We start from the raw sequence: 17,633 nt of genomic DNA, 5'->3' as shown, positions 1-17,633 counted from the left end.
CCTTTAGAACTTAAGGTCTTAAAATAAAAAACTTTGAATAAATTTTCATTTAACGCTTATATTTTTATATATAAAAGTGTATAGAACCTTTTATTTAATGAGGTGCATACTCTCTATTTCAGTTACCTATAAAAGTGGCACTCGAAAACAACATTTCAAGCTTGCAACACCGTTGCGTTTAAATTTAGAAACTAAATCTGACAGTTGTAGCCGTTAAATGTTTTGAGTTTGGTGCATCAATATATTATAATATTTTTAAACTTAGTAAAGTGTTTCATAATTATTATTGAGGTAGAATATGGAACTTTAATTCTATTCAATTGTTACAAAACTACTGGATTTGTTGTACGGTACAATATGGGAGGGAACATAAGTAAATCAAGCACTGAGACGGCTGCACTCACGCAAAAAAACGACTTGGACAAGGACACTAGTAATAACTCCGATCCTCGATCTCCAACGCCTGAAATAACTCGGACTCCTCTACAGGTTTGAAATTATACGTATGCATACAACAGGAAGCACTTAAATTAACTGCCAAGAAACGGTTTTACATTGAACATTTCTTTAAATAAATAAATATTACGTCTATTTTCATTTTAGACAACTAAATAATGTTAAACTAATATAAATGAAAATCTGCGGTCTAATAACCAAATTCCTAGACATGTGTACTTCCTTTCAATATTGGTTTTTTTATACACCATGGTTATCGGTTTTGCCGCTCATTTAAACAGACTAATAAATGTTGTATTATAAATATCTATGTACCTATTTATAAAAAAAAAACATTTGTTTAATTTTTACCGTAGGTGTAATATTTTAAACTCATATGTTTCAGAATAAGAATGGAGCCAAACATAACATAACGAAGAATGTTGATTTGCGGAAGACTTTTGAAAACGGTAAAACAGAAGAAAAACTTATACACAACAATCCCATTTTATCAGCTGTTATTAAAAATCACTTGCAATCTTATGATCCACGTTCTCCAACTCAAGATTTCGAAAGAACACCTATAGTCCTTTCATCTAAAATTGAAGACAATCAAAAACTAATTAAAGAAAATAACTTTGGGAGTCCTTGCCTCAATAATGATACCATGGAAAATAATAATTATGATTCTTCCTTTGAGATTAATGATGCTAAACCAAGCTTAGCAGTGCCCAAAAACTTGTGTGATGGTTTTTATGACATGACATTAAATGGAACACTAAATGAGACTGAAGAGCCTTTAGGATCTTCTACTGCTTCCAATGAAGTTATTCAGAATAATATATCCAAGGAATGTGCAGAGCCACCACAACTTTTAGAAACAGACTTTGAATACATAGAAACTGGAACCGAAACATTTGAAGATAGTGAAGAGCATATTGAGTTTAACAACAAAGATTATGAAACACCAGACTATGATGTTAAAAATGTTCCACTCTTTAAGATTCTACAAGAAGATCCTAGGTCCCCAAGTATTGGTATAGAGCGAACTCCTATAGTAGTCTCTAAAATTGAAGAAGATGTAAGCGAAGAAAATGTTGAAGAAATGTCAGATGACTCTCTCCTAAAAGTATTGCAGACTACAAAATCAGAGCCCCAACAGAATGAGGAACAAGATGGAATTTTAATATATGAGGATGAATCCATCACTCTTGACAAGACACCAAAAAAATCAAAGTCAGCTAGCAACAGTGGATCCAGAACTCCTTTATCTTGCATGAAAAATAAAGCTGACTCAACACATGCTAGATCCAAATCTACTAACACACTTTATGATTCTATAAACCAAAAAGTGACTAAGTCACAGAAAAGAATTTCACACATTCCAAGACTCAAATCCTTGACGAAACAGTCTTCTTACATTGGTTCAGAAAGTAGCCTTTCATTGAAAACTATCTCGAAGACAACGGCTATTAGCGGTGATTGTGAAAACACACCACCCCACTCGCATCGTGATAGATGGGACAAAGACAATAGTATTGTTCTGTGAGTTTTTAATATGCTTTGCCATATTACAATATTTAATAGTTCATCTAGCAATGGCGCATTTGTTAGATACCTATACCAGCATTTTATTTTTCTTTATTGAATTGTTTTAATGTTAATTATTATCCATATAATTCATGATAATTTGTGATTGTATGATATGTTAGATAAATTCTATGTAAGTGATGTGTAATATCAAAATCGTGACATTGAACATTGTTTTAGTTATAATTGTATTGACAATAAATATTTCCAACAATTATTTATTTTTCTCACCCACCCATTAATTATACTTATTTATTGTTTATTTTGCTGGTTAAGTAAGATAAAAAATCCATGAATATAAACATGAACCAACTAACTCATAGGCCTTATCTTGCTAAAGTAAAACTTAATCATACTAACAAAATCAAACTGTTCAAAAATCTAACATATTAATTACGTATATGTATTTTGTGTTATTACTTTGAAAACTAAATAACATAAGCGTTATTCTGAGATCTGTTTTGCCAGCTCTTACACCTTGAAAGATATACCAAAAATAAAACATGATAATTCTTGAAACTTGAAAGTATTTAAAAATATCGTGTTGCCATTCTTAATAATAATGTATATTGTTTGAAATGGTCAACGGTTAGTTAAAAATTTGTGTTTCACAGACATGAAAAAAAATGAAAATTAAAGTTACATTATTTTGTGGTTCAGTTTTGTACAACAAGACCAAGATTAAATATATCATTTTCGTTTGTGTGTTAAAATAAATAAATTGAATTTCTCTTAATAGTGATTTAGGGAATCGATATATAATGAAATAAAAGTCAACTTTTCTACAACATATATTTCACACAGATTAAGTAAATAAATACATTAATCAATTATTATATTTTCAATTCTATTTACCAGTTAATAACAAATAAAGCAAATAATCACAATTTTGCAATAATCGATGGAATGGTTTAGAATTAACAAAGAAAATATTTATAAAAAGAAATTTAATATTGTAAAATTATAAGTACTATTTTGAAACAAAGTGTTCTTTCGTTGGTGAGATATTATAACCAAAAAGTGAGTTATATTTAGGAATCAATAATCTTCCTTTTTTATTTTCATCGGCGCAGTAGTACCAAGCTCCTTCGATCTAAACAATGGATCAAATTATTTTTTAAATACAATATTAGTAGTTTTATTATAAAATTATATTACTTTTACACCACTACATACATTATATATAAAATAAAAATATTATCCATTAGTAACGCATATGTAAGAGACCTTCGTGTAAAAATAATAACCACATATCTGTTTTATGAGCAAATTTCACGTAGCCTAGCGTGTTCGCCATAGATAATACACTTATTCTATATACCAAAAATGTATCAATACAACTAACGCGAATACAAGTTTTCGTCCACACGTTGGTTTATATTTAACAAATATTTGTATTGACCGTCCTGGCGACATGAGGTCTTTTTAATGATTAAGTGAATGCGAATACTGCACTCCGCCTTCGAAATTGCGTCGTATCGGGCCTTAGCATGAGACTCTTCGTCGCTTGCGAGACGACTCAACATAGACTAGTATTGTACTGCTCTTGCATTCATTCTTTTGTAAAGATGCAAATTTATATATTTATGTAATGAGTAAGCGTGGATAGTGTAAAGCTTGCAAATACGACGCCTATTGTGTCAAACATCGCGAACACACCAAGCCAAGCAAATTACCGCCATCATATTAATAAATATTATAAACTCTATATAAGTATTACGATTTTAAATATTCATAATTTTAACAAAACTTTTTGAAAATATTTAATCATAAACGCTAATTTCAAAATAAAATGTTACTAGAAGTATATATTTTTTTAATTATAAATTATTATGTAATAGAAACGGTTTAATTTTCTACCTTAATATCTAACAGTATATAATTTGGCACTGATTTAACAAATGAAAATAGTTTTGTAAAGGAATGTTATTTAGTTTGTTTATTTCAATTATTGAATAAGTATAATATAATGTTACCTTAACATAACAATTACGTGGATGTGTAATAAAATAACATATGAACAAAAATACAGTACAATATCATCTAGTACAAATATTATACTCCATAATATTGTGACAACTTTACATTATTTAAAAAGCTAAATAAATTTTATTAATTACGAGAAATGCATCGCTTTTTTAAATAAAAAATGCATAAGAAAGTTACATAATATTATTATTAAAATCAATCTACAATTAAAATAGTTTTAAACCATTTTAAATTAAGATTTAATAAGTATGGTGCCTCTAAATACGATGTACATACACACAAGCATTTTACAACATTTACTAGTGATTCATTTAATGAATTGATTAATTATATTGGACACCAATCTACACTAAATCTACTCGAACATTATATGAATACTAGATAATTCAATCAAAATACAATATCAATTACAATTTAATTGTTAGTTTTTAAATGTTATTTCAATGTATGACTATGTGATGTTAATCTTTAGAATTATCACTGTGTGACATCAAGAGGCAGTATTCGATTGTGACAAGAATCCACACAACCATATAATTATAAATATTATAATGAATTGTTAAACGCAAATGTCTAGCAAAGACAACATGAAATGGTAACTTATTATTCATAAATTTATTTAAAGATTATTATGCTGAAATATTGCAGTTTTCATATTCTCGAAATAAATTAAAAAATAGGTGAGACATCACTATATATTTTTCACAAATGTATACATTAAAAATTGAGACCAAAGAGTATATAATTATACTTTATTTTTTTTATAAAGTAGAGCTATTAGTTAAAGACCAACTGAGAGACATGTTATCCTTTACTATAACCGATCTTGGTTATAATTTTTGATAAAACTTTATATTTTCCCTGTAGTTTTTAAGGTATTATAAATAGTGTTGTTAGTCTGTTATGTAATAATTTATATTATCACTGACAAAATCACTGTATTGAATAATTTAATCATATGTTACAGTATAAGGCATATGTCACTCTTTTGTACTATGTAATAATTTTTCTATGTCTTAAAATTGGGGCTTTTAATTATAGGAATACGCATATCCGAATATATTTCAATAGTCTCGTGTCAGTATTTATATACATGTCATTTATTAAATATCTGTATCGGTAAACATTAAAAATGAATACCTGTCAAAATTTAAAGTCATTACAAGAGAAATTGGCTACATACTTCTTAGAAGTATTATAATTATTATGCTAAAATATATCTTGGAAAATAATTTCCATTATCATTCACTATTTTCAGTAATACTTACACATTTAATGTGCATAATTCAAAGCCATAATTGTGAACCATTTAATCTTTGTTTTCATAAAAATGGGTCATATGTAATAAGTACTAACAATCTTCTAGATATTTCATATCCCGTTTCAATAAAGAATAGATTTATAAATGGCAAATAATTTCATGGCAAATTAAAAAAACAAAAAAAATTCAAATTTAAATATTGCCAGTAACATTAAAATAATAAAAATGGCGATGTAATTCATTCAACTCACTTTAGATAATTTGAGTAGAATTTAATTAGAAAAGTGTATTTGCTGACCTTATACCTGATACTTATGTATTTTTCGCCATTTGTAAATATTTTCTTCAAGGTCACACGTTATATATTATATCATTCAGAATGGGTGCAATGTCATGCACTATTTATGCAATATACAACTTTGAACCATTCACATACAATACATAAGACCCATTATAGCATTGTGTTATATTAATGAGGCAGTGTGTTCATAAGTTAGATAAATAGAATTCATATAATTTCCTATGTTAAGAAAAAATATTCAAACCACACATATGTCAACATAGAATAAACTCTTAGTAATGGCAAGGTAACAAATAAATCTTTGTTATTTTTTTTTTGTTGTTTTCAAGCATGCTCGCTCACTCCTGTGATGGATTGGATTCTGAAATAGAAGGGTCAGATTATGATATTAATCACAAAAGAAAATCCTTGCAATAAAACTCAAACAATTATTTCTAAATTTAAACAAGCTTTTATTTAACTTCATGTCTCTTAGTAAGTAGTAGTCTCAAGTAGTGTGTTGTGACTAAAATTTTGACTAACTGCTCCTGTACTATTAGCAGGGCCGCCTGTTTCAAATGTAAGATGAGAAACTACAATTTACACAATTTTTATAAGCACTTTCGAAATTCATTTAAGAATACTTTACAAAAATGTCATTCCAAGACAATTCCGGAATTTCAATAATAGTAAGGGAGCCTACGACACTAAACCTAGTTCGATAAGACTATCTGATCACATGATATATGTATGTATTTGTATTAGTTACTTCATTAATGGGGGAACACAAAATGGTGAGGCTTCAATGCAAAAAAACACCATAAAAATACATATCAATAAATCTGGTTATTAGTATTATAAGACTACCAAGTTTTGTTTTATATATAGTAGTCTTATTGAACTAGGTTTAGTGTCATGATTTCTTAGACTATAATGTGTATAGTCACCTAATGTCTAGCATCATAAAACACATTTATAAGAACAAAACATCCAAGTGATTTGGCAGATATTTGCATATGTTTTTGATGCTGGTAACAATATAACACTCAATATGATTTAGTGATGTTAATTATGTATACAAACATATAAATGACATGAAAAATGTTACAACAAAGAATACTTTTTTTTTTGACGATGAGCATGTTACAAATAGAAAATTTCAATCAAGAATTATATATAATATCAGCAGATTCTTACAGATTATGCTGTTTCGACATTTTCCTAACACCTTAAGGCGATGTGATGTTCTATGACATTATATAAAAAACAAACAGTAAATTTAGTTCTGAACTAAACACTTACATTTCTTTTTTCCAATCGCCAGTTAATTTGTTTAGTTTGAAGAAAGTTTCGTCAACAAGACCTACTCATTATAATGTGTGATACACAATTTCATTATAAACACAACCTATTGTTGTTCAGGTTATTATTTTATATTCTTTTTTTTTATTATACATATGTGCTAACATGCTGGCCATGACTTTTTATAACTTCATCGTTAATTTGAGATTATTATTATAATGTGTCTGCATTTTTTTAATTATAATAATAATAAATCATTTATTTCAGATTGTGTTCATTTTTTTTAGTATCTATTTTCTTATACTTATTGAGCAGCATTAAATATTTTCAATATTAGTGTGAAATTGCTACAAAATATGGTTGGTATTCATGTGTGTCTGCATTCACATGCTATTATATTATTTATTGCAAAATTTATTAAACTAATTTTTTAAATGATTTTACAAACATTGGGATCAACTTTAAAAAAAATATAAACAAAATTGAACAAGCTCTTAAACAAACCTGGTTTGTCATCCTTCACATTCTTCACAACGAATTCCCGCAGTTCAGCGTAAGCTTTAATCAGATTGTCATTGACAATAATAATGTGGCAGTTTCTCGGGTCTTGACCTGAAATTGAAAAGTAATTTAAATTAGTAACTATTAGTCTAATAAAATAAAGTTTTTACAATATTCATGTTTATTAATTGTAGAGGGACTGATAATAGGTAAATATACTGATTGTAAGTTGTCATATATTAATAATTCTTTACATCATCACCAAACTTAGGCACTAAGAAATAAGGTCCCTTGTGCCTGTCATTACACTGGCTCATTCACCCTAAGAACCGAAACAAGACGATAGATAGTAGTGTTGTTTTGAGTAAAAAATAAGTACCTACTCAGATGGGTTTGTACCAAGCCCACCAAATTAAATTATAAAGATATAGTGATCGATAATTTCAAATATCTTTGTATAGCATAAATTTTTACTTTGATATCTAATTAAATTTTAAGCAATAGCTTTAATTCAAACATTCTTGTATAAATAAAACAATAATTTATTGTATTGCTTATCAAATATTTGAATTATTACTAAATTTATGAATTATACATTATAATTATAATATAGCATAAATAAATTGATTATAATGAATTACTATATTCCAGCAACTATTTTATGCTCTATTACACCAATCAATTCAATAATGCAGACTCATTTATATCAGATTTTAAATCTTGTCATAAACCAATAATAATTTTCTATGGCTTTTTTTTATATAAAAATTCTACATGTACTCTTACATTTCACTTCTTCTTCAGACTAATAATCACTCAATATTGTATACACTATCATAACAATTTAAAAATGCATGTTGCTAATACTTTATTTGAGTATTTATTTTGTTATGGGATTCACTTAAAATTCAATAAAGTTTAGATTATATGATCAAATATAAAATTTGTATTAATATAATAGTCTTGCAGTAACAATTCAATATAAATACTCTTTATCTACATAAATTATATTTAAAAATAGAATACAGTGAGGGAAGATGTATCTTATGGCAGAGGAAAGAATAACAAAAAAAGTTAGGAGAGTTTAGAGAGATTGGGTCAAAGTAGCTAAAACACTGTTTTTGAATGCTTACATAATTATAATATAAACTCCTAAATAAGTTATAGTTTATCAGATGAAATCACCTACAAATATTAATAAATTAAAAAATTTATATTGCTATAGTTTTCAGATAAGAGTCCAGATTATTTTTAATCTTTGACCTACTTAAATAAGATGATGTCTGATAGATACTTTATTTTTATTTCATTATAGTAACAAATTATATGTAACCGAATATTATAGCATTTATTGTACTAATTGTATTTTTTTCCTCATTATCCAATAGTTGCTAATCCCACACAATCAGTGCAGAACCAATACTTTAAGAGATGCAGATGGTTAAGATTGCAAACTTGCTAATTGCTTTTGCTTATTGGGTTGACAAATTGGCAGTGCTGCACTACCACTATTACTGTGACTGCAAATTTATCAGGAGAATTACCCCAATATTAAAGTACTTCATCATCTGCAGTCGTACAAGCTAAATAAATTTGATATAATATTTTAAAACGCACCAAATTCAATCTCTTTACGGGCAACTTCCAATCGCTTCTTTAAAGCATCCTCTTGTTCAGTGTTACGAGCTCGTAAACGTCGCTCTAGTTCTTCAATAGAGGGTGGCATCACGAAAACCAGCAATGGCTCCAAGTCAGTGGTTTTTATTTGTTTCACACCTTCAATATCAATATCAAGTATGCAAGTTTTCCCAGTGCGGTGTACATCTTCAATAGCTCGTTTGCTAGAATTTAAAATATTATATATTTATATATATACCATGATTTTCAACTTTACAAAAGGATTATTTCATAAAAGAAGGAGGAGGAAGAAAATAGATTTCAATAGTGTATATTCTTTCAACTATTTTCATGATAATGTTTTGGTAACTTGTATATGTTACAAGTTATCTGTATATGCAATATTTATAGAAGAAACGAAAGATTATAAACATTATTATTATTTAAAAATAAACAACAAACGAATTATTATTACATATGAATTGTGCAATGCAAATGTAAATTTATATTAAAAATTTACACTAATTATACTCTCTCTATCCCTATATATTTGTTCCATGTTTCTTATAATTAAATTAAAGGCGAATGTTAACTTCTAATACGTAGTTACTATAGTTTTTATAGATTGAAATATAGTATGGTAAATAAATTTATAATGTAAACAAAATTACCATAAACAATGACTTGTCTTGATTTTGGGCAATTACATTGTTGGCCTTTTGCCTAAATTTTACACAACAAGCACATGGCTTATAGTTGTGAATTAAAAACAACTGATTTTCTCACCTTGTTCCATACATATTTCCACTGAATGTAGTCGTTTCTATAAATTCTCCCCTCTCAACAGCAGCAACCATCTCATCTTTGACTGTGAAATGATAATGAACACCGTCTTTTTCACCAGGTCGAGGTTTTCTCGTTGTATGCGACACGCTGAATCCAAATTTATCGGGAAATTCTTTGAGAAGGCGTTTCAGCAATGTACTTTTTCCTGATCCCGATGGTCCGCAAAAAACTAAAGGACGAATGCCTTTATGCACCATTATGTTAAATACTGTAATAACAATTAAATTTCTTTAGTGCATGCCGATTACAGGTTAACTATATTATTTATTTAAAAATATTGTTACATTTAATGAAGTACGTGGTTATATGCGTGGCAACTACTCTGTTTTAGTTGATTTTTATCAGTAATTGTAGTGCAAGAATCTAGATTATATCGGGTATTTGTTACATTAAGAATAATGATAATTACACTTAGAAGTTACACGCAAAATTTCGCGCACTCGGCACTGCAGATTTTTTGTATTTTTCAATATTTGACCATAGACAAAAGATTCTATTATATCTATTCCAATTTCCATAAGTGTTTACACATTATTTATAATTTCTCTGAAATATCATAGTCAAATGTTTCAAACTTATTTGTAATATTCGTAGATATGAGAATATGTTATATTTAAATATCTATAATATTATGTACCATTATGGATATTTTTTGAGTACTTATTAGTTATACTTTAGTTATGTGAAAGATATTTAATAGAAAAAAATGCTAAATATTTTAAACATCTAAATAGAAAAACCAGAGTTATAAATCAAATCCAATGAAATATTTACTTTAATATTGAACGCTCGGTAATATGATAAATAAATTTTTATATCTGCTGCTGGCTTTTCATTTATATCTTTTAGTGTCTTATTATAGAATCATAAAATATACATAGCTTTAATTATTTTTCTAGTATTATATTAAATACATTTTTAATACTATAAAATATCTATGATATATTTTCAGCTGTTTAACAGGAAAAATAGTAAGATAACTATTTATTAATATTTCTTTCAGGTTCTCTTTATTTAATAAAATAAATATAAAATTAGTATATGTTTAATATAAAAATATTTATTTAATAAATACATTTCAATAGTTTGTTTTATATTTTTATCTTATCTTAATAAAATTTATGTTGACTCCGGTTACACCGTGGGAACCAATCACAGGCACTATAGGGTAAACTTCCTTTGACATAGTAGGAATTCGTCCGTTATTTTCAATCTGAACAAGCCAGAAGCAACTGAGGAGCCAGCAACCATCAATCTTGTAACTCTTAGCAAGTTTTGAAGATTTTTATAAGAGTCAGATAGTTAAAGAGTTGCAATTGCGTTTTGTATTATTGTTTGATACGTGCTAATCCCAAATCGTAAATTGACTGTGGCTTTTCAGCCGCTTAGAAAAAATTGTGAAATGGACATCCAGGTCAGAAGGCAACGTATGGTAAGTTTAAATTTCTTGATTCTTATAATAGTTATTACTTTATGCAAGTGGTTGGCTTAATTATGGTTATCAAATAGGTGCAGATTCAGGACCAAGAAAATGTATATTCCAAAAAAATTAATGTTGTTATACCAACGAAACGGCAAGGTTTGGCTGTTCGGGGTGCTCTGGGAGAACTGAATACTAATGTACAAGTACAACGCGATGTAAATGTTGGCAAAGTAGCCGTAGCTGCAGCCGAATTTGAGAAGAAAGCTACCCGTGGTATTGTAAGAAGGTAAGTGATCGATACTTGATTATTAAAAATCTACCCACAACTTGTCTATCAATAATTTGTTATTTAATGAATACCACAGTTTTAAAGAGAATAATATTAAGGAACTACTAATAGAATATACATGTATTCTTTAAATTTTCTTAATAAAAACTGCTAGGTAGAATTTTATTATTTTTCTTATAGTTGCGTGTTATTTTAATTATACCTTTACAGTAACTACAGTCATGTGCAATCAAAAGTGAACACTGGGTTGGCTGCTAAAACAGTTATTCAGCCTTCTTCAAGACCCCCATTGAGACGCGAAGAAAGCACTGCGGCATTGGCTGCCCGTGCTGTTGTGAGGACCAGGGTGAGGATTATAAAATAAAACTTCATTAATTTTTATTAATTTCATAATTGAATTGAGTTTTGGGCAAAATTTTAATACTACAAACTTATTAGGGATATAAAACGAAGTTACATTCATGTCATTATAAATATTTTAAATATTTTGAACTCACTTGATGCTAGGCTATCTGGGTAGCCTTTGTGCAAGCCCATCTGGGTTCCCATATCATATATTCTACTGCCATACAGTAATAATCAGTAGTTCCAGATTGAATGGTGAGTGAGCTAGCATAAGGCACAAGGAAGATAACTTCTTAGTTCCCCAGATTGATATTTTATAATATTTGGGTAATGATAACTAAGCAATTGGTGCATTGACGGTCTGATTTTCAATTGGTTGGGGTTGGCTGTTTGGCATAAAAAAGTAGACTATGTTCTAACAAAGACTTATTTCGCTTCATCACAAAATCTGTTCGGTAGTTGAGCAAGGGTAAAAGAGCATCGGACAGTTATAGAGCTACATTTGCATTTATAAAATTAGTATAGACTAATATAACATTAACAATAAATAGCTTGATAATAAGTTGTTTGTTGTCTTATATTTTGGTTAGAGAATTGGTATAAATAACTGAAAAATGGTTTGTGCTTAAAGCAGGGATTTATTGTCACATCTTTTATAAGTGATCAGTCCCAGATACATACCATTCAACTAAACTGTTGGTTTATATTTAAATTTTTACCTATAGTAGGTTTTTTTCTTTAAGCTAATTAATCTTCTTAGACATGTCCTCTGCCTTTGGTTTATTTCGATCGAGTTTAGTAGTTAGACATTGTCTTGCTGAAATTTTAGACATTTTAAGTTACTCGAAAATTAAATATATTTTTTTAGGTATTTAAAAGTTTGATAGTTATTGAGTAACTAGTTTTGTATAATTCTAAATTTTTTGTCAAATAATTATGTTTTCTTTGCTATTAACAGGCTGCTCTGAAAGATGTTCAAAATAAGCCTCATTATGTAAAGGAATCAAACCCACTACAAGCTAAGAAAGTCACTCAGGATATCAAAAAGCCTTCTAAGTTGATTTCTCTTAAAGATAATGTTAAGGAAAGTAAAGGCTTGCTAAGATCAATCCCCAAAGAGCCTACAGAGTCTCTGGGTAAGCTTAAATTAGGTGAAAATGATGACAATGTATCATTGGGAAAGCAAGAAAATGTTGATGTTAAAATACTTTCTCCACCGAAATTACCGGAGGACATTGAAGACATTGATGCCAGCGACAAAAACAGCCCCTTACTCATGTCAATTTATATCAAAGATATTTATAAGTACCTAACACATCTAGAGGAAAAATATCCAATTGAAGAAGATCACTTAAGAAAGCAGGTTTGTATTTTATAGTATCCATTTGGTACCGATTCATCTAATCCCATATTGTACAGACAAACAGCAATTGAATACTGTTTGTTTCAAGTTTGAAGTGTAAGTAAGCTAGTGTTACTACAGGCAGGCAGGTGTAAGGAATGGTTAATGTTACTATCAGGTGGCTCATCAGCTTGTTTCTTTACTTTTAATGAGTTTGTCAATCATTTTGTTTATTTTTTTATTTTAGTCTGTGATCACCGGTAAAATGAGGGCTACTTTGATAGACTGGCTGGCAGAGGTTCAGAGACAATTTTCGTTTGTGTTAGAAACATTCCATTTGACTGTTGGAATAATTGATCGTTATTTACAGGTAATCATTTACTTTTATATCTTATTATTTACTTTAGCAGTTTAGTAAGTGTGGTGTTATAGTATATTAAAAACTAACAATTTTGTTCATCTCATTATACATTGATAATAATTATTTTTAACATAAGTAATATCTTGATCAATAAATATAAATAACTAGTAAGTGAATATAAATTTTTAATAATAAAATTTTAGTCATTTATTCCTTGCAAATGTTAACTTGTGATTTTTGAAAATTTGATTGTTATAAAGTAAATTTTGTATCTCAATTCTAAAGCCAAAATGCTACTTTTTCATGTATAGGTGGTGCCGAATGTGCAAAGGAATCAGTTGCAACTTGTAGGTGTAACAGCGATGTTTATTGCTAGTAAATATGAAGAGATCCATGTTCCGGATGTGAGTGATTTTGTCTATGTGACGGACAATGCATACTCAAAGTCTGATGTCTTCCAGTGTGAGAGGGAAATCATGTCGAAGCTTGGCTTCTGTCTTGCAAGACCGATACCTTTGAGCTTTTTGAGACGGTAAGTAAATTATTATTAATGTTATATTTGTAAATTGTATATTAATAACTTGAACATGATAGGTATTTATCAAGGAAAAGCATAAGTTATGTTTAAGGTGCTTAATATAGTTAATTTTTTCTTGTTATTATGGTTGGCGCGGTCACACTTGGTGCTAATGGTCGCAAATATCATTCTATTACTTGAATATATTATTATGAAAAAAGAGAGGTCATGGGACAGATTTCTCCTAGTTCATTACTGTAAGCCGCGTAAAAGAACTTTGTTCAAAAATAATTGTTTTCTTGTAGTTATGAGTGATTGATTTTGTGGAGTTCACTTAACTCATAGAAGATGTTCAGTGTGTTATATTTCGATATAATTTCAGATTCGTGAAAGCCGCGCACGGTACATCCAAAAATCACCACTTGGCCAAGTACTTCGTTGATCTGAGTCTCGTAGAGTACTCCATGGCTCATTACAGGCCGTCAGAACTAGCTGCTTCCGCGATTTGCCTCTCGTTGTACCTGCTTTCTAGTAAAAAACTATCCGAAGTCTGGACACCTACATTATCGTATTACTCTGGTTATAGTTTAGAGCACATTGTCCCCATTATGGTGAAGATAGCTAAAATTGTAATAAGTGTTGAGAATTCGAAACATAAAGCGGTGTACAACATGTATTCAGACACGACGGTTGCGAAGGTGTCCAGCCTACCTCAGTTGAAAGGAGACGCGATATATGAGTTAACTAAAATCACTTCATGTTAACGTTGGAAGTTTTGTACACGGTTATGAGTTGTGTATCTTGAATGTGGTATTAATAATTATTTATAATCAATAATTATGGACTGAGTTTTTGATGTAAGGTTTCTTATAGGTACCTGTTTGTTTGATTAGGATTAATTTTAACTTTTAGACGTAGTTGTATAACTGTGAGATTTCTTTGAAAGTTATTGACAATTTTTATTTATATATGTATTATAAACATACAACGTTTGAGACATATTTTTTTAGAGTTTGAAAATTATCTGGCATTTTAGTGGGCTTACACGAACTTGCAGGAAAATGCACTTCTATATTTTTAAAGTTATATACCTGTTTTCTTTATCGACATCAATGATGTATGTATTATGTAATATTTGTGTAGTTTGCGTCTGTGGGCCCAATATATTATTTTAGATTAATTTATTTGTAATATAAAACTGTTGTATTGCTTATTTCGGACGAGGTTTTATAAATCTCTGTTTCAAATTAAAACGTGAATAAGTTATATTCAAAGTTGTGTCATGATTTTAATGTTAATATAGTTATTGTATTAAAAGCTGCGATGCCGTATATTTGAAGTTCATTGCTTGAATATTTGGAACCGCTTAGAATAAAAATATTCTATTAATACTATTTAGTGACAATGGACCAAAACATTTGACTATATTTGACTCGGAATAATGTAAGCCAAGTTTTAATTGTTTAGATAGATATTTTTAATAATGTAATTTGATAAACCTGTGATTAGATTTATTATCCTGTAACTTGTTGAAAATAAAATGTTTGTAATAATAAAAGTATTTCATTCAAGGACTTATCGATTATTAATTTACCTAAATTAAATATTCGTCTAATGCTTATATTATTCATAAATTATTGCTACGATATTATTTTCTTTAAAGTACCAAACGGTCTGCCTTATAAATAATAGCGTTGGTTGTCAGCATCTTCGATATCTGTATCGGAATCCAATATAATATAATATAACTACTATTAAATTAAGAATTCGATGCCGCCGATCCACAGGTTCAGTCAACATTAAAGAAAATTACGAGATAGTATGTACTTACGTAATAATGCAATACAAATACACTGACTGACTCTTAAACCGCATCCATGTTCAAGACGCATTTGAAATAAGCATTTTAATTAAATAATCAAATTTTTTATACAAATTTAAATTGAAAACTATTATAGTTAAGTTCGTTATCTTCAGAGTACCTTAAGTGTGTGTTTTTAAACTGTAAAAATAATTAACTTTTTTTAAGCCGAAACAATAAATATAACAAAAACTGGTTTTAATTGGTTTATTTAAAAAAAAAAAAAATTAAATATTTTTAAAACACTAACGAGACGACTCAAAAGTACTATTATGACTTAATGAGCCTACTTGAATTAAGAATATTTTGATTTATTTAATCTCAAACGAGTGTTTGTGAGCTGCAGATAGCTTTGGATAATTTACGGGTCTAAAAGGGGTGATTGCCGTTTCCTTAAGACTCCATCTTGTTCGTGCACTCACGCTTACTCCACGCACTTCATTCTGCATTGTTTTGATGCTTACTGACTTAGGAAACGATTTCGTAGCGTTCTAAGTCGAATATATCGGTCGTCACTTCGGGTGGTTGCAGTCGTCGAAACTTTTGTTAGGTTTAAAATACTGATAATCAATACTATTGGTAACATTAATATAAATAGTAAAAGAAAAATCAATTTTATATTTTAATTCAGTTCTATTTTTTTTAATGATCAATAGTCAGTTTTGACATTTATTTAGTTTTGCATACTTATCAAAAATATTAATTCGAAAATAAGCCGGAAGTTTGATGGACTTTGAATCCGTCAGTACAGATATAATATTGAAGGTGTTGTTGATATAGGTAGGCGGACGAGCAAATTTACCACCTTATAGTAAGTAGTCACTACCATCCACAGACAATGTGCTATAAAACTGGGAGCTAAGATGTTATGTCCTGAAGGTACACTGGATCATTCACCCTTCAAACCGGGACACAAAAATACTGAGTACTGCTGTTTGGCGGTAGAATGTCTGATGAGTGGGTGGTACGTACCGACGGGCTTACACAAAGACTTACCACCAAATAAACTGACTGGTACACAGATTGTTTTACGGATGATATATGGATGTGCTATGATGATTTAAAGCTTACATTAAACAGAAGATTGTTGACAATTAGTGTCACCAGAATGGTAGTCCCCATTTTGATAGCTCCTTCGAAGTGTCTCCAGAGTTAGCTGCACTCTAGGTTGGCTCGTAACTAGCGAACTCCTCAAAAATTAATAGCACAGCCTGTTAACTATATTTCGTAAGTAGTCATGACCTAGCCAGGTGTGTGAACTGAAAATAAAACACCTTATGCGTTATCCTAACAACTCTCCAGTGCTTGTAACGTTTTTGGTGGAAGCGTTTGTTGATACATAGAAATTTATATACGGAATTAAAACCATCAAAATGGGATATTGTTTCATCAATAAAAAACATTTTACTATAAAATAATGAGCTTCATCGTTAAAAACGCAAACACTGGACGCTTACTAAGTATATCATGGCCCCTACGTTATATTTTTACTTAAATATTAAATTATTTGATATTTAAAATTCACAAGATTCTAGGGTTCTCTCTTGAAATATCTTTTAGTCTTATTTTATTCTTTCTAGGTTCTTCTCAGGTCGGAGGCGTTTCTTTCCGAATCCGTAGATTTTAATTGACGATAAATAAGTCGGTGTACCTAACGCTTCTTGAATTCGGATT

At 29.2% G+C, this 17,633-nt stretch overlaps 3 protein-coding genes across 5 annotated transcripts; 2 read left to right on the top strand and 1 right to left on the bottom strand.

Annotated features, from left to right (window-relative positions):
• Positions 1-177: 177 nt before the first annotated feature.
• LOC125064547 lies at positions 178-2,238 on the top strand. Its single transcript, XM_047671652.1, has 2 exons — positions 178-489; positions 842-2,238. The coding sequence occupies exons 1-2, from the start codon at positions 358-360 to the stop codon at positions 1,982-1,984; spliced, it is 1,275 nt and encodes a 424-aa protein (XP_047527608.1). The 5' UTR covers positions 178-357; the 3' UTR covers positions 1,985-2,238.
• Positions 2,239-2,884: 646 nt separating this feature from the next.
• On the bottom strand, positions 2,885-10,318 carry LOC125065508 (guanylate kinase). Of its 3 annotated transcripts, none has more exons than XM_047673183.1 (5): positions 10,231-10,318; positions 9,762-10,029; positions 8,976-9,199; positions 7,362-7,469; positions 2,885-3,118 (listed from the first exon to the last, which is right to left on the bottom strand). In XM_047673183.1, the coding sequence occupies exons 2-5, from the start codon at positions 10,016-10,018 to the stop codon at positions 3,087-3,089; spliced, it is 621 nt and encodes a 206-aa protein (XP_047529139.1). In that variant the 5' UTR covers positions 10,019-10,029; positions 10,231-10,318; the 3' UTR covers positions 2,885-3,086. The 3 variants fall into 3 exon arrangements, with proteins under 3 accessions (XP_047529139.1, XP_047529129.1, XP_047529148.1); XM_047673173.1 differs by having other exon boundaries at positions 10,106-10,293; XM_047673192.1 differs by lacking the exon at positions 2,885-3,118 and adding an exon at positions 5,898-5,937 and having other exon boundaries at positions 10,106-10,293.
• A 696-nt stretch (positions 10,319-11,014) lies between these two features.
• On the top strand, positions 11,015-15,672 carry LOC125064165 (G2/mitotic-specific cyclin-B). The gene is made up of 7 exons (XM_047671028.1): positions 11,015-11,253; positions 11,331-11,530; positions 11,744-11,879; positions 12,837-13,241; positions 13,468-13,590; positions 13,893-14,113; positions 14,481-15,672. The coding sequence occupies exons 1-7, from the start codon at positions 11,224-11,226 to the stop codon at positions 14,860-14,862; spliced, it is 1,497 nt and encodes a 498-aa protein (XP_047526984.1). The 5' UTR covers positions 11,015-11,223; the 3' UTR covers positions 14,863-15,672.
• The last annotated feature ends 1,961 nt before the right edge of the window (positions 15,673-17,633 follow it).

This window comes from Vanessa atalanta, chromosome 1 (genome assembly GCF_905147765.1).
Source record: "Vanessa atalanta chromosome 1, ilVanAtal1.2, whole genome shotgun sequence".
Classification (NCBI taxonomy): domain Eukaryota; kingdom Metazoa; phylum Arthropoda; class Insecta; order Lepidoptera; family Nymphalidae; genus Vanessa; species Vanessa atalanta.
The sequence above is the reverse complement of the archived record's forward strand: the minus strand, read 5'-3'. Positions and strand labels throughout refer to the sequence as shown.